We start from the raw sequence: 23,439 nt of genomic DNA, 5'->3' as shown, positions 1-23,439 counted from the left end.
CCAGCTGGGTGGCTATAAGCATTTTCTCGGATATCTGAACCTGTATCATTTCCTCAATTGCTTAAATTTGCCAACAAAATTGGTGGAGCATAAATGGCCAGTCTTAAAAGTTACGTGAGTTTGATGCAACAGAGAAGCCACTTCCTTTTGCAGGGAACTTTGCTGTTTCAGAACCTGGAAGAGAAGCTGTGTTAGATCAGGCTGATGTGCAACTGCTGTTGCTGTCCTGATGGGCAAGTGCAGGATGTCTAGCAGTTTCTGTAAGAGATAATGTTGACTGAGCTTGTTGGTGCTTAGGTCATGATGCAACTGCTGCGGTGATTTCAGCTGACATCAAAAACTTTGAATCTACACTATCAAAAATGATAAAATGAAAAAAAAAAAAACTAAACAAAACTCAAGAGCTTAAGAAAATTGCTTCTGGCAAGCCAGCAGGCTTGATACTCAGTTTACTTTTACTATCATAATGAAACACAGTGGTTTACTTATTCCAATACAGTTACACATGCAGTTAGTGGTCCTAATCAATCTACAGAGGCTGCCATTGCTTTTTGACTGCTTTCCTTCCATATGTAGTAGGCTGTGGTTAAGAACTGCAAAAATTCTACAGAAGTACCTGTATTAGCTGCTCTGCATATTACATGGAATTAAAACTTGCACAGGTCAAGTTTTTCTTAGGATCCCATGTTATTCCAGTAATAATACGTTTGTACATTAATAAATACATATCTATTTTCTATGTCAAATATTAGTCATTATGAAAAAATCCTCATAAAATGGGAAAAGGGATAATAGAATTTTATAAGAAAAATATTTCCTGATCTTTTGAGAATCAACATAGTAATTACTGTGCAACAATCCCAGCTGGAGCACAGCTGATATACAAGAAAGGGTTACTAGTGATTAATGAGGAAGGTAGTATGGACTTCCTTATGTCTATGCCAAGGAGTGCAGAGTGATAACAGTTTGTTCTTGGTGAGGTCTAGAAGCTAATCAATAAATCAGATTTTTCTAGATAGCTTATTTCTGATTGATTTTTATAGGGATCCTGGCGTTTCACTTTCTTCCACTCGTAACATAAGCAGCTCTGGTGGAATTTGGACTGTTGATTTTCCAGGGAAACAAAGTACAATCAAAATTAGGCATTCTAAAACTATATGGTCTGAATATGGCACCTCCCTTTATCTATTGTCTATATGGAAAAAATAGGTCTGTCAGCTCTGAATTTAGTTGTCTCAATCACTTGCTGCTTGGTACAATGTAGATACTGTAGTAAACCACCACCCACCTTTTGAGGCACCTTAGCAGGAAGTCTGAATGTGTCTGAGTGTTCTTATCCCTAGAAACAAAATGCAGAATTAGCCACTGGACACCAGGAAGTCTGCACAGTTCCCATAAAAGCTTCTGTCACTTGCGCTGTAGATAATAACAGTTTCAGACAATTTCCATAAGTAACTATAGTCTAGGTGGACGAAACAGTTAAAATCGTAAGTATTGGTGATAGAAGAATTCCGTCAGTAAGTGTAGGACTAGAGAGGTAGCAATTAGTGGGAAGGAAGGGGAGAGAGGGGAAAGGTAAGGTATTTTATCATTTCTTAGACCAAATTCAGTTTTCTGGTAGAAAAGGGTGAATCCTGTGAAACTCAAGTACCTCACTGGTGTGAATTTTGCATGGGATTCTTAGAGTATATAGATAATAAGCAGGTAATGTAGGTGTACAGGTCTTACTGAAAATACTTGGACTTTCACTGAAATGATATTGGCCTTTTTGAAAATCACATCTTTCTAGTTCATCATTGATAAACTAAAGGACTTGGAAATACCAATGAATCCTAAAGAAATACTCTTACAAATCTCAAAATACCAATTTAAAATTAAACAAAAAACAGAAGACCCCATACTTTTTTAGATGAGTCACAAATTCTGTGCTCATAATGCTTACAATTTTCCAGCAGTGGCTGGTTTATCCTCTTTAAATTTCCATTAAATGTACTCAACCTCTTTGAAGAACAGCTATCTATCCATCTATCTATGAATAGACTTGAGAAGCTCTTGCGTTCAGCACCACCACTAAAGGAAAGATGAATGTTTCCAATTTCCCTTATATCCCAGAAAGAAAGGGCAGATAGATGATCTGATCTGTGTTACCATAACCTGACCTGTAAATTGCAATACAAATGAGAAGGACTAAGAGAAAAGGCTGCTGTTGGAGTGCGCCTTCTCTGTGATGGCAACTGCAGAGAACCTTTGGATTGAAATCTGAAGGGTGCATTTGATTTGCAAGGCAAACCAAAGTACTTTCTCCTGAGAAGAGCTTGCTTCAGGTATTTGGATCCCAAAGGCCGTTTCACACGGTTTTTCTATTATAGAAAGAAACCTCCATTGGAGAAGCTCCCGGAACAGATGTTCCTAGGCACTATTTAGCCCATTTCACATGAAGACATTCAAGATGGCTTGTACTCCAGGTATTTCATAGTCTGCCAGGGGCAGGAGGAGTCAGGCTGATTCTAGACCTAAGGAAATTTGATACATCAATCAAGTCCATTTCAGAGATGATGCTACAAAAACTCTTGCAGTTTCCCAAGAGGTGAATTGTTAAGATGTATAAATCTTTTAGACACTCACTTAAATTTTCTAATTAACTCAAGGTAGCTGGCATATACAATATGCCAATAGGTGGTACTGCACCTAATTTTTCAGGTGGTATACACTGCAAAAATAGCTGTAAAACATAGATATCAAAGGAGATGGATTCAAAGGAGACATAATACAGGTCTTTTAAATAAATAAAAGCTAGCATATGGACATAGAGATTCTCCCTGTTTTCACATTTATTTAAATTGTAGGATTGTTTTTAAAAGTCTGGCAATATTTTGGGTTTTTTTCCTTCACTTGCACAAACTCAACAGAGACATATAGGCCCTCATAATTTGAAATCCAGCTATCAGCTGTATTAAGATTGTTAGTACCCGCCACTATCTTCCTGTTCTCCTTATCAGATTGCTTCTGAAGCACTTACACTCTCTAACCAAGAGGGGATGCAAACACCAATCTAAAGATGAAAGAAGCACATGTGCTGAGGAAACTGTGGTGGCACACAGCTTTCCAACTGTGCTTGCTGCTGAAGACACTCTACATCTTGATAAAATAAAGATGACATATCTGTATTAGCAAGGTTGCCTGTCCAGCCTGCTGACCACTCATCATATTCATTTATTTAAATTATTAGCAGAAAAGTGGTCATCTATTTGGTGAACACAGTGGGGGTTCAGTATAAATCCGAGCAGAGAGCTAGACTCACGTGTACCTCACAAGCAAAACACCTAATAGAAGAAAATTACACCTTTAAATGAAGAGGCCAGAAAGCATAATTTCACTGCTTAGGACAATGTACATTTTCCAGTGCATTTGCCAGGGCCAAAGAAGACTAAATAAATACCTGGCAGTTTCACAAGGTGAAGTGGATCTTAACCCTTTGTTAATAAACACTATTGCTGTATTGTTTCACCCCCTTCATAAAAGAGCGCTTAGAGTATCTCACCAACAACAATATGAACAAGAGAAAAAAATAAATAGAGTTGCATCTGGAAGACACCTATCCTGGCCATTGTATTGGTTTCCTTTGCATAAGAAGTTAGTTGCCTTTTTGATCTAGTTACAAAGCGCTCAAGCCTGGGAGTGGTCAGGTCAAACCACGGCTTAAGAACTTCTATTGATGCCTTCTTTCTGCATTGATGCAAGCATGGATTGCAACATGTTCTGCTGCTTAGCTTTTTGTATTTCATATAGAGACACACATTTTCACTGAAAATTTTTGTTGGAAATAATGTGATTGAAAGATTTGAAATAAGTAGTGCAGAGATGGAAACCTCAAGGTTGTGGAGTAGTGTCGGGAAACAGCTAGTCAGTAAATACCCTCTAGATACCTCTAGTTCTTGTGGAAAAGGTTTAGATCTATTTCTGACAGTTGTTACATGTTTGCGGTTGGTTGGTTGGTTGGTTGGTTGGTTGGTTGGTTGGTTGGTGGGTTGATTAAACATGACTGTGGTGTTAGTTTAGTAAAATTTCGCTTGCTGCTGTGTTCCATGCTCAAGGTGTTTACTTTTTGCTGCTCATAGACAGTATAATTTGTTAAGGGCATTGTTTAAACATTATTTTTGAATTCTCTGAAGTGAAATTGGGCCTGATATCGAGTTTGTTTATGTAAGGACAAATCAAGAATAACTTGATTTGCTAACTCTATGTCAGTAGAGTTACATTTACTTGATGTGGCGTTGCACGTGTCATACCTAACTTTTCCTCCCCTTGAGGAACTACTTTAAAAGACTTCCTTCCATGTGAATGTTTAACTCAGAAGCTCAGTAGACCTTCCAGACTGCGTCTAGAAACTTACGTGTAACTTCAATCAGTTATTAGACCTCTTCACCTTAACTTTCATGTTTAAAGTTAGGAATGTACTTAAGTACCCTTCTGATGCACAGGTTTGCATAGTTAGCTCCTTTCCTACAAATAAAAGGCCTTAAATGTTAATGTGAAATATTTGATCCTTCAAGAGCAAATGATTCAATTACAGCTTTATGCAGTGTAAAGAAATTATTCACCTTTGATTAGACAGATTATAGATCTCTGCCATACACAACTTTTGTTGATATAAGCAGAAATTCTGTAGAGGACATTGGGATGGTTAAGGAGTTCAGGGTCTGAACTAAAGGCCTTAGTAAGAGCATCACAGAAGATGTTCAGCACCACATCTGATTTTAGTGCTGCTTCATTCTGCATCGATTTTACATGTCATGGGCTTGCTTGCTTGTATTTTTAATTCACTAACTCCTTCCTTCAGTGTTAGCTGTTGGGCCCCTTGTAATGTCAAATTGTTTCAGGGCTTATGTATGACTGAACCTGTCTCTAGACTTGCCAGATAAGTAAGTCTGGAAAGGAACCAAATATCAGCAGTGCTGCTCAGATTCTCACAGATTGAAGTCCTCAAGAAGAAGCTGCATAGAGGTTGTCTTTTCCAATTTCCGTTGCATCCTTCTGTCTGCAGATAAATGCTGAGTGGATCCTTGATTTTGCCTCTCTCATTTTTTGGCTGGCAAGATCATATAGTAAAATTAATTCTTTCTGGAATAAGGTGGATTGGAGAAGAAATTCAGAATGAAAGTGTTGTAGCCTTAAAACTGTATTCCTGTTCTCACTCAGACTCTCTGTAACCATTTTGTTACCAATGATCTCCTGGATTTGGCACAACTGTGCCAAGAAGCTGGTTGCTTATGTGTTACAGTGCTTTAAAGAAGCAATAGTGGACGCAGTCGTGTAGCAGCTCTTTGCATCCATATTTGCAAACATAATGACCTGATGTTGTTGTAGAAAGTCTCGCATCTAGGATATGGCACTTTTGGAAACATATTCACAGGTTATGCAAAACAGAACTCTTCATGTTCTCTCATTGCCTTTCATGGTGCTACTTCAAAGATTGCATTGTCCACACTGTACTACAGCTTACACAGACACCCCAGACTCTGTACGAATCCTTCTTGACACTACAGATGTAATGATTCTTAAAAATAAGTTTTGCTTGGTCAGTGTTACAGGTTCCTGTTTTTCCTCTTGTGTTTAGAGGGCAGCTCTAGGATAAATTTTGATCACCCTATTCATTCTTAATTCCCACCAAGCTTACAGTATTTGTCCTAAAAGAGTGGCACAAGTGGCAGCTTTTCACCCTGAAAAGCAGAGACCCTTATTTGGTAGCTGTAGGAGTTAGTTTTCCACTATTGCAGTTCCTCCAGGACATAATAAAATTTAATAAAATTCCGGACTGGATTGATCATTTCTTCTGATACATATCTATTCTCATGAATCAAATTTGCAGTCCTGGAAAATGCCTCAGGTCACAGAAATTTTGTTTAACTGAAATATATAAACAACAACAGCACTAACAAAGTATTCTTTTGAAAGAAAAGCATTGATGTATAATAAACACATGTATGTAATCCTGAATACTTTTTATTATGGAAGCATTCCTCCTCATTTTACAGGTCTCAGAACAATTCAGTTTTGTTCTTTTGTCACATGTACCGCACATGACAATCCATTTATACATAAGAGATGCTTTCCCTGTGTGAATTAATGTATTTTACAGATAGTTTTTGAGAGCAGATTGTAGGAGCTACAATTAGCGAGCTGGACAGCAAGGAAGGCCGAGTCATATAGCAGAAGATAAAGAGGACTAATGCTAGGGAAGAAACCACCTCAAGGAGTTTAATAAAGGATGTTAAGTAGTAATTAAGAAAGGCCACTGATGTGGTTATGGACTCAAACTGGTTTTGGTCACTGTTTCTGAAATTCTGAGAAGTATTTGGCACAAAAAGGCTTCATGCAGAAAGTACTGAAAACACTCAGTCACTAACATTAAGTATGTCAAGTATCCATAACGCCACAGTTGTTTTTCTAAATGTTTTTTTCCAAGGGATCCATGGCAGATATTATATGCTCTGTGCAGTAAATATTACTATTTTAGCAAAAATTTGCAGTAGCTCTGTAGGAGAAAGTTTTGCCAGTTAACAGGATTGACAGCTCAAGACTTAATGGGGGTTTATTAGGTGAACCCATCAATCTGATAGTTCTGTCATCCCAAAAGCTTAATTTTGCATGTTATACTATTAATAGGATGAGTAATAGTCTTGCTGTGACACTAAAGGAACTCCACAGAAGAGCTGAATTTACAATTACAAAAACAAATAAAGCAAGCAGGCATTTTCTTCCTTGTACCCTGCAGACATGGATTACTGACAGTAACAAGGGAGAGGTCTATGTGGCATGAATACTTCCAGTTACCTGAAAGAGGAATGTTCGCAAAGACAGGCAGGCCCACAGTCAGGCCAGGGTTATGTCTTTACATTTTCCAAAGCGTGTGTGGTGAGGTTCTTTACTTATCATGTACACTTTTAAGGCGTGCTACGCAACTGCTTTTCTTCTGGTTTCTATTGTATCAATTCTATTGCTTCACCAGCTGCCTCAACTTACCATAGAAGTTCTATGTAAACAAGATGCATCTACTAAACAGTTTCTTGGACACCCTGTAAAGCACTAGACTGAAGTCTTTGCAAAGTAACCCTTAGCTGTGTTTTTATCATCTGCAATAATTAAATCATCATTCAACTTTAAAGGCTGGCATCCAATGGAAAGTTAAAAATTGTTTCTTCTTCTGTTGCAATATGATGAATAAAACTTTGCCCTCAGATCATTAAGTGCAAAATATATTTTAAAAAGTAGTAGTGGAAATACAGAATGATAGATAATTATTAGCAGACTGTTAGGAGTAGGGCTGGAGTTGGACCTACGAAAAGTATACTAATGTTTATACTGGAGATTGTTTGTTATCTGATGAGAGCATTCTGTGGATATCCTTCTCTCAAAATACACCGAGAAAGGGCAACTTTTAAGTGAATAAAAGCTGGAATCCTTTCTTGGGAGCCAAGGATCCTCCTACATTTGATGGAGCAAGATGAACGTTTCAGAACAGAATTAAATGGAAATTCTGCCCTTATCTGTAACTCAGGTTCCTGAGTTGTGTGAGAGGTGAGGTAGGAGTTCAATGCCACATTTCCTTCTTTCCTAACAGAGGTTAGAGGCTAGACCAGAGACTGCTTTGCATAATCAATGCTCTTATGCATTCTGCTGAAGCTCCATCACACCCTAGAAAGAGAATTCGAGAACTGCAGTAGACCAAAGCGGGTCATTCTTCTGGGAAAGCGGGATGTGCTGGGTTCCTGTCTTTGCTCCAAGGACACTCTAACCATCTTATGAATTGACTGCTTAATATTAGGTTACAAAATCAGTCCTGGGAGCAGGTATATTTTTGCACGACGCAAATAGCATGGAAAAAAAAATGTATGGGTCTTACGCTGCCCTGGTGTTTTCTGCTTCCTAGTGGAGCTTGTGTCCAGTCTAGCTTTTATTGTGGTGACTAGCAAACTTTTTTGGGAGATGTGGTATTGAATCCACTCAAACTGTGAGAGCTTTTACTCTTCGTCTTCCAATGCTTTAGCAAGTGACCTGCTAAACAATGTATTTTACCTGGGAGATGGGCGGGCAGGGGTGAGCAGGGGAAATGAAGGAGGAAACAGGCAGTTCTTCCTTTGGCTACAAGTTAAAGCAAGGCAGTCAAAGCAACACTTTATGGGAAGCCTTTTTCTTTCAGGTGTCTCTTAGAGCATATCTATCGGATTGGGTCTCTCTGGGAACTTAAGTATGAAAACACCCAATGTCTAGAACCCTTCAAGGTTTAAGTGGCAGATAGATAGATGCAGAGCTTCTTAAGGCGGGAGCTGTTTCGGTACACATAGAAGCAGAGCCTTGAACGGTTGATCGTTGTTGGAGTTTAGGTGTCTCCCAGGTTCGAGACACAAATGAGCATGGGTGTAGTTGTATCACCAAGAGAAATAGAAACATAACTATTCCTTTCTATACAACACGCCACATGAGAAGTCCAATGTGAAAGTGATGCAGAAATTGCTGCTGCTGTTCATAAGGGGTTTTTTTTAGGTGATTCATGTTGAAATGCCCATTAAAGATAAGTATGAGTTTAAGAACAAATTTGATTCAACAGCTGGAGGGTCTTCTGACACAGAAATGGAAAGAATAAGTTCCAAGTGTAAAAGGGAGTACAGGACTTACACAGGAAAAAAAAAGAATGCAGAAAGACACAAAGAAATGATTAGGAGGTCAGCATGAGAGTACTGCTGAGAGCAAGTGAAATAATACACTGTTAGGATCCTTTCCAAGGCATCAGGAAATGACAAAGACATGAAAGCTGCAGTCTAGAATCTGCATTATGCAGAATCTTTAAAATAATAATAAAAAGGCTTTAAGAAAGAAGGGTAATTTTATAGTACAGCTGATCAGGATCAGGGCTAGACAAAATACCCACACCCACAGGTGATGTAGCACAGTATGGTTCTTTTCTGTTATATTTTCCACTCCCTCATATGTTTTTTCCTACAGTTCATGATGTGTTGTAACTTACTCTGTCTTTATACCATACTGATGGAATTTTATATCATTGCCAGTAGAATCAGAATTAGGCATGTGCAGAGCACTTTCAAAAACCCAACCAGTAAGTCTTTACTCTGTGAGACTTTTTATAATATGGAAAACCAGGATTATTAAACTTGACTTGATCTGTGGAGAAGATACAAACAGCAATGAACCAAAATTACTAACTATTTAGAAATGTGTAACTAAAAGTAATAGCAATGTATTCATAAAAGAAAGAATAGCTGTCCTTCGGCAAATAAGTGTTTTGCTTGAAATCCGCAAATTGCACATCACTGAGAAGGCAGGCAGTGTGGAAATAATGCACACAGTTTATCTGAGTTTTAGGAATGGATTCAATGCAGTTCCATTTAATAAATTAATATTTAAGTCGTAAAACATAATACAGCACCAGATACAAAGGGACAGAGGGGAAAAGTTCATGTTGGATAGGTGGATTCCATTGGCTCTTAAGTAGCTCAGATACTTCAGTGTGCAGAAATTTAAGTTAATGAGACTAGAGCCTAAAAATAATCAAACATAGTGCAATCAAAAGTGAATACGTTAGGGTGATTTCAGTATGAATCACCTGCTGAATATTTAAAAAAAAGCAAAAATACTTTCAGGCAGAAGTAGAGGTATTGACTTTATCTCATGTACATTACTTTCACCAGTGAACTCCAGCACAAGTTCTGAGCTGAACCATCCTGAGAGCAGACTCAGACTCAGCTTTTAGTATTGTACAGTGTAAGATTATCTCTGTCTCTATGTGTGTGTGTGTATTTTGGAAAACTGTTGTGGTTATTTGTTTGATTGATCCACTTTGTAGTTTGTTGTTTCTGTGAGGTCAGTTGGAGTAAGGGTCTCAGCAGGGATGTCGTGCACTGAGACTGTGCTGCTCTGGTCAATTTAGGCACTGTGAGGCTGTCTACAAAGCCACTGCCATCATAGCTGGCAGGTATATCTTTAGTTGGAAACATATAGAAAAGTATGTAAATGTGTAGGTGGTTACATTTGTTCAGCAAAGGTGGGTTTTTTTTATGAGAGGCAAGCTTTCATCATCAGGACAGATATTCTAGTGCAGACCTGAACAGCAGTGGGAAATCCCTCAGAGAAAGGAGGAGGGACAATTTCTAAATGGTGGCACTGTGTGTTCTTTAGGTGGACAGGGAGTTGGAACAACCTCACTGGAAATATCTATGCAGATGCAGTCGTGACAGGGAAAGGTTTTTTACATCTGTTACCATAGCATACATTTCCTGCATTTGACAGGTCTCTAGTACTCTAATCTCCTTCATAGACATTTCCAATCTCGTAGGCCATCTGTACTCGTAATATAGATGGCAAATAAACAGACGATAATAGAGACTAAGAGTTAGCTAATACAGCTAAGAGCTAACTGCACCGTTGAGTCACTGTTTTCTATTTCTTGAGGTCCACTGTATATGTGTTCTTGACTGACTGGAGTAGCATCATTAAAAGAACAGGTTCCTATTTACCTTACCCATTCCTCCTACAGTTAACAGTGTTCTCTCCATTGATCCCACCATACAGATTCTCCTGCCTTGTTCTCTGTGTCTTCAATCACAATAATCAAAGGCTACATCTATGTGAGTGAATAAAACAGGCCAAATTCCTGAATTTAATGCGGAATTCAACAGTTGCATGACTTGAGTGCATGAAGCTAAGATTTTATCTTCCAAAATAGGATCACCACATTCAAACTCCTTCTTGGGAATGGTCCCCAACAAACACCTCTGCACTGTGCCTGGACAGTGCTGGAAGGATGCTAAGTCACTCAAATCAAAATCATGCCAGAGTTTCACTAAGAGTTTAGCAGTATGAATAATCACATGCCATTGCTTCATCTGGTGTTCTGTCCCTAATTACTTTATACTAGAATGGTTATAACCAGAGAGGCAAAGCACCCTTTATATTTACCTTCTCATTATTCTATGAAGTATTACTTAGCCTTTCCTGTCACGAGAAGGTGGGGAATAAGGGAAATGTAGATGAAGAAGCTGGATAAGGGGATAGGGAAAAAAGGAACAAACCCCCTAACATTTAAGAGCTTTACATTTCCAATGAAGTAAAGTCTGGCACTCATGCACATAAAAGTCTTTGTCCTTCCAGATCCCTTGGCACTGAACTCATTGAGGGGATAGAAAGAGAGATGGGAAGAAGAAATTTCAACGATATTATATTTAGCAGTTCTCTCATGCTCTAGAACGGTAGTGATGTGTGCCTCTGTCCCCTCTGCCAGTCAGGTCAGATTGTTATCACAGCACAAACAGGCTTCCTTTGATAATCAAACACAACTAAAAATAAGTAATTAAACTTATAATAGAGACCAAACACATCCAATAAGATATAACCATCTCTGTGTAACTCATGCAATCACAAGCATCTGTCCCATCCAAAGCATCCATACTACCCCATCCACACCAGCCTTTCCCTATATAACTTTGTCCACAACCTAAAAATAGCCCCTTTTGGGTAGCTCCTTCATTCCTTCCTCCCTGCAATTCCTACTGTGTCAAATTAAAGACATTGTTGAATTTCAGCAAAGAGAAATGTGAAAGTTTTGAGTAAAAGCAATTGGGATAGGATTCATCCCATTAATTTAATTTATAACCAATCAAGAGAAATAGTCATTTTTAGGGAATAATTCATCCAGTCTAATTTAGATACCTAGTTTAGGATTAAATAAATCGCATCCCAGGATGCATGTTTTTGTCCATCGCCTGTAAATGCAATGTCTAGATGTCTAGTTCTTATGGAGACCTGTTCAATACGGACATCTGCATTGAGCCCGAGATATGAAATGAAACAAAACCAGTGAAAAGAGATTATGTATCCCTATAGCAACAGTTTCCAACCTGTCTTTCTCAGAGATTTGTATGTGAGAAAGAAAATGTTAGTTTATGAACTGAAAATGTGTTCTTCAGGCTGCATCCTTTGCGAAGCAATGATCGTGGAGAGTGGTATAGGTAGGGGTCACTGTCTCCTAAGCAGCCTTTGGAGTAGCCCCATGAGAAGCTCCATATCAAGAGCTGTCTGCGTGGGTGTTCTCCCATCGGTGCAGCTGGTCCTCTGCTCCCCTGCTGTCTCCCTGCTGTATCTCAGTATCTGGAGAATAACTTTGGCTTCCTCATTGCCCGCTGCCCTGCTGAGCTGTGGAAACCTGAGAGAAAGCAGGAAACTGCCATACTCCAGTGAGTCATTATAAGGCTATGAGACAGAATATCTCCCCTCCCTCATACAGATTTCCTGTGGAGAAAAAGTAGGATTAAATGAATGCCAGTCATCAGCTAAAGCCATCTCATTACCTACCCAGACAGAAGTCAGGTTAAAACAGTTAAGGGCTGCCTCAACCTGATTCTCAAAGAAGCATGGACCAGATGGGGATGACTGGCTAAATTATACCGCCCTTGCAAACCCAGCATATCCACTTCTGATCACAGGTATTCTCAGCAAGTTCCTTCTCAAACCTAAACATATGCCTTCATACCAAATATTGCAGATACTGCAAACCAAACAAGCAGGTTTTATACCAACCAGGGACCTCGTCTGCTTAAAGGGATACTTGTAGGTAACCAAAAAGTGTTTTCTCTGGTCTCTGTGGTGGAAAGAAAAAAATCCCCAGCATATTCATTGCCTTTTGACTTTTTGGAAATAATGTTTGGATGTCAGGATTGAGAGACTCTTATTTTACTTTGAGCATTGGTTATTAGTTGAATACTATAATTATTGTAGGAGAGTCTAAACAGTAAATCCCAGTATTATAACTATTATAGGTACGTGTAGCAGGCTGAGGGGAAGGAGTGAAAAAGAAATAGAATGGAATAATTAAAGTGCATCAAGTAAATAAATGAACAGTTATCTTTTTCTTTTGACTTTCATTGGGTGATATAAGGTCCGTAAAGGAATCAACTACTGTAAAACAAATTGCTTGGGTCTTTACCTAAAGTGCTTACAGTATAAAAGAACTTCAGGAAGTTTTGCAGAGATGAAGAAGGAAATGCACATGGTCAACTTCAGTGTTCACTGTGTCCCCGAAATAGGCATATTCAAAGGCTTGGGCTCTGATCCAAATCCCATGTTGACAGGAATGGTCAGACTTTTAGAGACCTTGCTTAGGCCCTGCGAGAGTTAGATGTGTGCTCTGTTTCTTCAGTGTGGAGTCAAGTAGTTGTTGAGATCTCACTAAGTTTTCCGCCTCTTCAGTTTCCTTATTCATAAGATTTTCCTAGAGGAGACGGCAGTGTACAAACAACCCCCTGCCCCCTACGATGCTCTAACTTTCTAAGATTTGGGATTCATTTGTGCCAACATTGTCTAAATATTTCTCGTAGGCCAGCTATCATAGGCTGTAACGTGGAGATGTATGCACGCACCTCACTTTACAGCTTGGAGGGAGAAAAATGGTGTTGCAGTAGTATCATGTGCTGAGCACTTAGGAACTGACAAGTGGCAGTAGCAAGAGCAGTAAAGTGTTTTAAAACAGGCAATGCTGCCTGGATAATGAAACCATCCATCCGGGCGGGAAGCCTATATGACCACGTGTAGGTTGAGCTTGTTAGCCATCATGTTTTCCCATGCGTGGGAGAAAGTGAGCAATTTAATACACGAACCACAGATTTGGAAAGTCTTGTTTCTGAAGTCTTTGGCCTTTGGTAGGAATGTAGCTGCTATTACTGAAGTATCATTGCCTCTCTCTGCAGAATCTCTCAAACTAAATGCTGTATATTTTCTTTTTCAAAAAGAAGGTGCTGTTTTGCATGACTCCCTACACTAAAAAACAGAAAGCCATTTCTTCTGCCAAAAAATTGTTTAAATATGGATGTGATAGGAACAAAGGGAGGAAACAATCAAGGACGTAGAGGCTGTAGTCTTTATTCTCCAGTGACTCATGGTATGACATGGAAAGAGTCACTCAACTTCTCTGTGTCTCAATTTCCCATCTGTAAAATGGGGTTTAAATACCTACCTCACAGGGGTGTTGTGAGGCTTTTTAAAATAATGTTTGTAAAGTGCTTTGAGATCCTTGGATGAAAGGTGCAATAAGAAATGAAATTATTCCCTTTTCTCAGTGCAATACAAGAGTGCACTTCTGTTGAGGTGGCTAAAGGCTTCCAGCTCTTTATAGCTATTCCACATACTATTTCACTATTCACTAATTCACTATAATTTCCCTCCTGTCATTTGTTATATCTGCTGGGAGTTAAAAAGAACAAATTTTGCAATCAAAAATGCCTATATTGTCATAATATTCTGCGGATGAGGGCTAAAATAATCTGGTATTCTTTTTAAACTGTGTTTCATATTCCTTGTCCATGCGACTCTAAATCTAACAGAAAAAAAAAATATATATATATGATAAATTTGTCTGCTCTTCACCTAAACTGGCTAACTTGTTTCTTTTTGAGACAAACTCAGCCTCTTCGCCAAATCAAAAACTTGCAATTTGGGTCAATGGTTAAAAAACTTATGTAAGGGGTAGAGTAGGTGGTTTAGTCCTATATGTTTTCAGTCATTTAGCAAATAGCCATTAAACAGCATAGTGTAAAGGTAGTTACCAAGTTGAAGGTTAGATCTTGGGAAGCATAGAAACGTGACGTGAAAACAAGATAAGATTTTACAGAGCTGAACCACGAAAAGGAACATAGGTTCACAAAGAGCTGTTAGGCAAGTACACTTTCCAGAAGACCCTTAACTAACACACAAACTAATTCAGTACTCAAAATTTCAGTTTAATAAGCAGGTGACACAGGTGCTTCACTAGAGCACGCTCAGCATCCAACAGACTATCATTGAGAAGATGACATAGTATACATAAATACCCTTTTCATTAAAATTAACTGCTGCATGAAGATAAGAAACACGAGCAAAATAGTTGCTAAAGAAAGTAGACGCAAGAAAAGGCCAAAGATTAAAAGAGGAGGAATGAAACTTGATTAAAATATTTTGTTTTCCTACCTCTCTCATCCGGCATTCATGCTTTACACTTTCTTCTCCTCCACCACCTTTTTTTCTTCTTCTTTTTAGGATTGAACGGGCAGGAGAACTGAAAAGGATATAACCAAACAAACAGAATAAAAAATATTATAGTTACAGCTTTCACCCAGCTTCACCTACTCAAAAGGAATTTACATGTCTTCACTCACACAGTACGTGATTCATATTTTGACTTTTCACTGTTGTGGAGGCAAAGTATGACATATTCCTCCCATTGGTGATCATTTACATGACCCTCATTCATGTAAAAACAAACACAAAACCCCTTTTTTAACAAACAGGCCCTGAAACTTTTCACATTTCAAAAGTCGGCCTACAATAGTCACTGCGTACCTGAACAGTTCTCTGGATAGCTTGAGAATATATTTTTTTTTCCTATTCCTTGTTTCAGTATCCTGTTAGAAGTAGATTTGGACTGATTTCACCAGTGTTTGTACATATCTCATCCTAAACTTGAAGGCACTGGCAATTTTGGAGCTGTAGCTCACTGCTTCTTTAATTACTTTGATGTTCCTTCTGCTACATCTGACTGCCCATCAGACAAAGTTACAAGAAGCACCCCGTAAAAGCAGCAGTTTCTACTGAATAGTCTTCTTAGCATCAGGTTTTATCCTTAATATTTAAATGATGTGGGAATTTTTTGTACATTTCACTTTAGAAAATTATTATTAGTGTTTTAAAACATTTTCTTTTCAAATAGCAAAAACTAATTATCCAGTAATCCTTAACTACCTACTTCTATGCAGTCATTCAAGATGGAAATTTTTCTAATAGGTAGCGTAAGTGGCATCCCTTATTTACACTGAAAATATGGTACTCATCTACTTAATTTTTGAGGGACTGAAACGTAAATATGAATTACGATTATCTTGAGAAAAACAGCAACTAAAGTTAAAGCACCTTTGATGATAAATAGGTAACCCACTATTGATGTGGAATATCTTGTCGTGTAAAACTAACATATTAATTACCTTATTAACTACCTATGATAATAGAGTCTATTACTATCCTATTAATTGTCTTCATGCTGTATTCAAGTAGATAATATATAATATTTTACCATTAAAGCATTTTTTTCCATAGACATAGCCTAGTCATCTACCAGTTCTGCTGCTTAACTACAGCCTACTATCATCCCAGGATCCCTAACCACTGTGTAGAAGGAATACTATCTTGTGGCTGAAGTATTAATTATTGTGCTGTTGAGCTTTGTGTTTAAAACTCTGATTTATTATCTTGTCCACTGACATAAAAATATTTTAGTCAAAAATTATTTCCTATCATCAAAATGTTAGCGTACAAGCCACCTACTACCTGAAATTTCCCACTTTGGTTTGTTTAACCAAAAACACAAAAGTCACACTTCAGAAAATCCTACATATTTAGGTGTATCAGTGTTGAAAATACATCTGAGCTGAAAAGATGCTATCAGAAGTTGATGGACTAGCTCTTGAGCAGGTGTTAATTGTCCTAGCTCTACTGCTTTCTTTCAATTTGCACCAGCTGAAAAACTGGCCTAGCATGTCAATGTAATGACAGATTTAGGAACTTTCTTTCCCAGTTGTGATGCAAAACATTTAAATATTGCTTGAGTGGTCAATTATCAAAATATAATTTATGAGACGTTAATTAGTAAGTTATAATGAATGTGTATCTGTTTTAAGAATGGGTCTAAGAATGACATAACTTCAGAGTGAACATGAGATATCAGGAAAATGCTCTCTGGTTGATATTCATCTGACCGATTATGGATATCTTTAAGGTAGGCATCTATTCCGAGCGCCTTGTTGTCAATGAAGAGAAATAGGCACTTCTAGTAGTTATTAATTTTACTCTCAAGAAGATATCTTAACCAGATCAGGTGGACTGTATCCTTAATGTCTGCTTCTCTTACTGACTAAGGATGAGAACATCGAATAGCGTACTCGGGTGTAGATGCCTGCCTTGCTCATGTCTAAAGTTAGGTGAGATGAATCTCACCCTCAGGGCCTCACATTGGCTCCATCTTATTGAGGTGTCCCTCTATTATTCAACAGTTGCTAAAACAAAGCTAAGTAAAACGTGGTAACACTGCACCATTATGTTACAATACATAGGACAGTAGATAACAGTCCTGTCATACATGTGTGACCATATAATTTGGGCTAGCATATTTACTTAAAATTATATTGCGCATATAATTGCTTCTGTCTTCCTTTCATGTAACAACTCCTTAAAAATTCTTGCTTCTCCACAGTTTGCAAAGTTAAACTGAGAGATTTTGATTTCTACTGGTGGATCCACTAAGTAAAATGCCATTTTGATCTTTGCATTATTGATTATCTGGTGTTAATGGTGTGTGGTGTTAAAAAAAGTGTCAATTTCCTGCTCGGTGTATATTCTTTCTCTTTTGGTGAATGGCGTTCATCAGTAAGAGAATATATCCAGTAGTACTCACTCCTTTGCCATCTACCATGTTCACAGGAACTAGAGGAGTGGGATAAGTTGGAAACCTAGGCAATTATGTCATATTAGTAATATGATTGTAATAACCCCCATAAAACTGCAAATATAGAAGTGAAAAGAGAAACATAAGTATTTATGCCATAATATTTAGTAGTAGTAGTAATTAGCATTTTGATTGCCTTTTTCTTATCAGTTCTGTGAAAGAAATTCATGTGAATAACAAATAAACAAAAATAGCCTTATGGACTATGGAGAAATTCACTTCACATGGGCCTTAGTGCTATAGAATTGCTGTGTGATTAACGATATTTGACATGCAGTTTGTTTTCTGTCCGTGCGATTGCAACAACAGTTCCAATTGTAGCCACTTTTTTCTTTTCTTTTCCTTTTTCTTTCTTTCTTTGTTTCTTTCTTTGTTTCTGTTTTTTATGCAGAAGACCATCAAATGAATTGTCACAATACTCGAATAATGCAAGACACAGAAAAAGACGATAACAATAATGATGAGTATGATAATTACGATGAACTGGTGGCCAAGTCATTGTTAAATCTTGGCAAAATTGCAGAGGATGCAGCATACAGAGCCAGGACAGAATCAGAAATGAACAGCAATACATCTAATAGTCTGGAAGATGATAGTGACAAAAATGAAAATATTGGTCGGAAAAGTGAGCTGAGTTTAGATTTAGACAGTGATGTTGTTAGGGAAACAGTGGACTCCCTTAAATTATTAGCACAAGGACATGGTGTAGTGCTTTCAGAAAACATTAATGACAGAAATTATGCAGACAATACTTCACAGCAAGATAATAGGAACATGAACTTTGTAATGCTAGGGAAGCCTGTGAACAATGGACTTACGGAAAAAATGGTGGAGGAGAGTGATGAAGAGGTGTGTCTCAGCAGTTTGGAGTGCTTAAGGAACCAGTGTTTTGATCTGGCTAGGAAACTCAGTGAGACAAACCCACAGGAAAGAAATCAACAGCAAAACATGAACACTCGTCAGCATGTCAGGCAAGAAGATGACTTCCAAGGAAGAACACCAGACCGGAATTACTCTGATATGATGAACCTAATGAGGCTTGAAGAACAGTTGAGCCCCAGATCTAGGACTTTTTCTAGCTGTGCAAAGGAGGATGGTTGTCATGAAAGAGACGATGATACCACCTCTATTACTTCAGATAGGTCTGAAGAAGTGTTTGATATGACAAAAGGTAACTTAACCCTGCTTGAGAAAGCAATTGCTTTGGAAACTGAGAGAGCAAAAGCCATGAGAGAAAAAATGGCAGTGGAAGCTGGAAGGAGGGATAATATGAGATCATTTGAGGAACAGTCTCCAAGACACCTTTCTGGAGATGACAGGAAGCCTAAACCCAGTGACGGCCATGTCAAAAAGCCATATTATGGTAAAGGTAATATTTCTATATACCGTATGTTATGTCATGAGAAAGTGTGAGCTAACGTGTTGAGTTTTGCACAGATTTCTGAAATGAAGTTATTAATTCCACAAAATGGGAACTTTATTTAAATTGTAGTAGTATGGCATGATTGTAAAATGACATCATGCTGCGATTATAAAATAAATGTATTCATTCTGCAGTGTTAGAAATATGTACAGTATTTCAGTGAATATCGTTTGGCTAAATTAAGAAAATAACTTTTCAGGGAAACAAAACAAATAAGAGATCATGTTGAAAGAGGCAAAGATTTTTCTCAAGTTTTTAATATATTTCATAGTAATTATTAAAAAACAATGAAGAGAATTACATTGCAAACTATGTTGGAGAGTGGCGTTTTGTGTAGCAGGTAGTCAATCAGCTATGAAGTGCATATTTTACAGATTGGATTGGGTAGGTGGCATCGTGATTTATAAAATTATCATCAAATGACAGTTATTGATGAAGCCTCTCCCATCTAAAATGTAGAATTGCCTGATAGAAATTGAACAGTATCAGAATGACCGATAACGTAAGATAGGGGCAGTGACTGCACATTAATTATCTTAAGATAGTAAGGTAATGGAAACCATTTGCTATGCAAGGCATGGTGTGGCCTGGGCTGAGATCAATAGCAATTTCTTTCTTATGTGCATTCCACTTCACTGGTTTCATTCCATTGTGGAAACAGTTAAGGTGCTGCCTTGACCATAATTCAATACAAAAGAAAAAAAAAAAAAAAAGAACAAAAAAAGAACAGACTAAAGGTTACCTTTAGAATGCCTTTTAATTTACGGGATTATCATGGTGATGGTGTGTTTATATTACCACACCCCTCTTCAACGTGTCTACATCTGTACATGTAGGGCTGTGTTATATAGAGTGTTCAATACCTCCTGAGACTCATTGAACACCCCTGATTCCCATTGACTTTAGTGGAAGTTGAGGATGTGGCATTTCTTGGGAGATGCTAAACAGGGACTGGGTTCATCTTATATTTGTTGTAAAAATATTTGGTTTCCTTTCTACAACTGAGATGGTGGGCATTTTTCTCCTTTTTGTAAATCCCTGTTTTGAAAGATCTGCCTGTGACAGTCAGGTAGGCAGACAACGTCTTGGTCCCAGCAACGTTTTGATCTTTTTTTGCAAGCCTGAAAGAAAAGTAATGACCAGTCTTTTAGAAAAACATGGAAATTACTGATATCGAACCCTCTTCAGCAATGTATTTTAGTGCAGTTTTGTTTGTTTTAAACACAAATATATGGTCCAGTGAGTGCTGTAGTGACTTCGGGTATTTGGGGAAGACAACGTTATTTAGTTAGTGTATTACTGCATAGCCATGTGGATGTTGTTCTAAATGTTGTTCACATATGACCTATTTTAGGTACATTTCCCTTTGAATATATGTCTCTAATAAAACCACAGAAAACATGGCAAACCAATATTAATTTTTCAAGAGCTTTTTAGCTCTGGTATTGTCCATCCCTTCCCGTCTATGTATGCCTGGGAAAGCACTTATGCATATCGATCTGCTGTATCTAAAAAGACTACATAATTTCTGACAGTAATAAAAGTATGGACTTCCTATTTCAGTAAATTCTAGAGCTTCTTTGAACCATTCTATCTTTTGGGAGCTGCAGGCTGAATAGATAATAGGTCTAAACCCCAGCCAGGGCCTAAATGTTGTGGTAGTGTGGACCAAAAAACTTTGTGGAGTGGATCGTTCTATGCTTTTTTAATAAAGGAAGAAAGAAAAAAATTGTTCCTTCCTTACTTTAAAAAACATAGGAAACATTCTGGTTGCTGAGAGAGGACACTTTAAGTAAGACAATTGCTTATGGCATTTGTTGTCAACACACACATTATCTTCCAAATACTCCTGGAAAAAATACCCACAGAGATGTATGATACGGTTGAGTGGAACCTTTTTCGGTACACAAGTTTGCAGTGAGAACTACCTCCTGGCTTCAGGAGTTCTGCTTTCAGAGATCTCTGAAACAACTGTTAAGGGACCACTATACCATTTTTTTTCCTGCCATTTAAAGCCTCCTAAACAGTCTCCTGAAATTTATGAATTTTAAAACCTTTTGAGTCCTTTGACAACATTCACTCAGGCAATACTCCCATTGTGGCAAGGAGTGAGGAAAGGTTACAGAATTAAATGAAACTATGCAATATTTCTCCCAGTTAGCAGAAGAGAAATTACAAAAGAGTATCCAGTGTTTTGTATAAAGTTGTGGAAAGTTTAGTCAAATGTCTTCCATTAAAAGCAATGGGAAATTGTGCAAGTACAATTTTATACAAGTTTTTAAATCATTAAGAATAGTATACAGCATCTTTTCTGACTCATTAGACCATAAAGGCTCTTAAGGATCTGATACATGCTATAACTTTGAAGCACAGACTTGAACACAGAGGAGGATTTGCTTGACACTGTAGGATGTATGTGTCTGGATCCTCAGCTGCTCTAAATTAATATACCTTCATTGACTTCGATGGAGTTCTGACAATGTGGAGTAGCTAAAGTTCCTCTAGTTTAAAGTCTCAAAAAAGCCATTATGGTCTATTAATCATCTACATTTTTTGCAGTCCTTGAATATTGTTATATTTACATTATTTATATTTCATTTACATTCCTTATTCACTTACCTAATAGTTTTACACATCCCAAAGTACTTGACATAAAGAGTTGCTTAGAGTTGTGTATGTATGTAGCTGTGGGCTTGCTGTTCTAGTGGTCTCAGCACAGGCCTATCTGGCAGGAATTCAGATCCCTCCTCTGACATTTGCTCCTTCTGTGGCCTTGGGTTTAACTTCTTGATCTCTTTGTTTCAATTTCCTGACATATAAGATTGTGGTATTTCCAGGAGTGTTGTGATAACTGTATAGCACTTTGGAGATAGATTTGTATGTGCATTTATTGTTAAAGAGCATGAAACAAAGAACTGTGTTCTACAGTCAGCATGCAGGTTAAGTAAAATAAAACTTTCATAATTCAGGATTCCGTTTGCAAAAGACGAGATTTAAACATCACATTAAAATTTAAGAATGGATTTAAGACCTGGAGAGTTATTACAATGAGCTAAAGAATTTCTCTAAAATGAAGGTGTTTTGGAAGAACTTTGAATGTAAAAGTATATATACTTTTATATATATAGATACAGATGTAAAGCTACCAAAGAGAAATCAAGGAAAAATAAGTCCACAACTGAATGTGAACTCTGGATTGTATTGATTCATGCTGAAAAAATGGCTTGTATGTGAAGTTCTGCAAGTACTGAAATTTCCACTGGTTGTACCAAGGGTTGCATTTGTTGAAGCTGGGATGGAATTTAATGTAAGAAAGACCTAATGGAAAATAAGTAGCAAAATCTTATTTTCCAGAAATTAAACCATAAATATTGAAGTAGAGTAATGACAAGAGCAGCATAAAATACTTAAACAAGGATAACTCAGATTGGATATTGAAAGGAGGATGGACTGAAAAAATAGAAGGGGGAATGTTGGTTGATCTTCAGCCAAAATGGTAGAGTATCCTGAACTGAATTCCTTTAATACTAAAGGAATGATGAAAATCAGCAATAGTCTCCAAAATCTGGCAAATGTGGTCAAGGTGATAAGGTGTAGTTTGTATCATGTACTGGGCTGGAACGGTAGGGATGTTATTTTACAGGTGTTCTGTATAAAGGAAACAAGCTGATGAAGTATGTGAGAAAGTTCTAGTTCAGGATTAATCTCATCAGCAGTTCCCCTACATTATTGGCAGAAAACCTTATTTTGATGAAAAAATGTCTATTTAGACTTTTCATTGATTTGTAGACAGAAGATCCAACAACATTCTAAAAGATCGTTAGCCTTTTAAGCATATGGATATTCAAGCATTATATATGCATGTTTACACAGTAAGTGATACTTCTGGTAATTTTGATTACAATGTTTGCCCCACCATAATTTATTGAAAAGAAAGGACTATTTACATAATTTCTACCACTTCATAAGGAATTTAAAGAAAACAAGAGTTGTCTCCTCAGTGAGCCTTGGCGAAGGGATTTATTTGTGCTGAATCGTTGAATCATTATGCTAAAGAGCTGGGTTTGCTACTCTTGGGACATTGAACTTCTATGACAGTACGTTTACGGACCTTAATACGTCAGGCAAATAAGAATGTAAAGAAGGGAAACTCCAACTGAACAGTTTCCAAATGACCTTACACACTTGAGTTGATGCTTGCCAGCAGAACGTTGATTGACAGTGGTATGGCTTTGCTATAAAAAGGTCACTTTCCAATCACTGTGAATGGATATTGCTGTGATCATAGGAGCCTGCAGTCTGAAAAGAAGATAACGGGATAAAAGTGACAGAACTGTGTTAAGAAATAGAAGGAGGTGGTTTTTTTTTCTTCTAGTTTTCATAAGAACATTTACCAAAGAGTAAATGACATGATTAAATGAACCTTCTTATAGAAATATGAAAGCATCATTCACTTGACACATTTGTTGTAAATTAT

At 37.6% G+C, this 23,439-nt stretch overlaps 1 protein-coding gene across 20 annotated transcripts in view; it reads left to right on the top strand.

Moving 5' to 3' along the window:
• MYT1L (myelin transcription factor 1 like) overlaps nt 1-23,439 on the top strand; it is a 319,330-nt gene that overhangs the window by 213,711 nt on the left and 82,180 nt on the right. For 12 of the 20 annotated variants that reach the window (XM_063330399.1, XM_063330401.1, XM_063330402.1 and 9 more), the window contains exon 7: nt 17,931-18,908. The exons of 1 other annotated variant lie outside the window; for it this stretch is intronic. In XM_063330399.1, the coding sequence (XP_063186469.1) occupies nt 17,931-18,908 (978 nt within the window). The remainder of the gene's footprint in view (nt 1-17,930; nt 18,909-23,439) is intronic. 7 more of the 20 variants (XM_063330416.1, XM_063330406.1, XM_063330413.1 and 4 more) reach the window with 1 other exon arrangement.

Source organism: Chroicocephalus ridibundus, chromosome 3, assembly GCF_963924245.1.
Source record: "Chroicocephalus ridibundus chromosome 3, bChrRid1.1, whole genome shotgun sequence".
NCBI classification, from domain to species: domain Eukaryota; kingdom Metazoa; phylum Chordata; class Aves; order Charadriiformes; family Laridae; genus Chroicocephalus; species Chroicocephalus ridibundus.
Note: the sequence above shows the minus strand (reverse complement) of the source record. Positions and strands in the feature narration are given on the sequence as shown.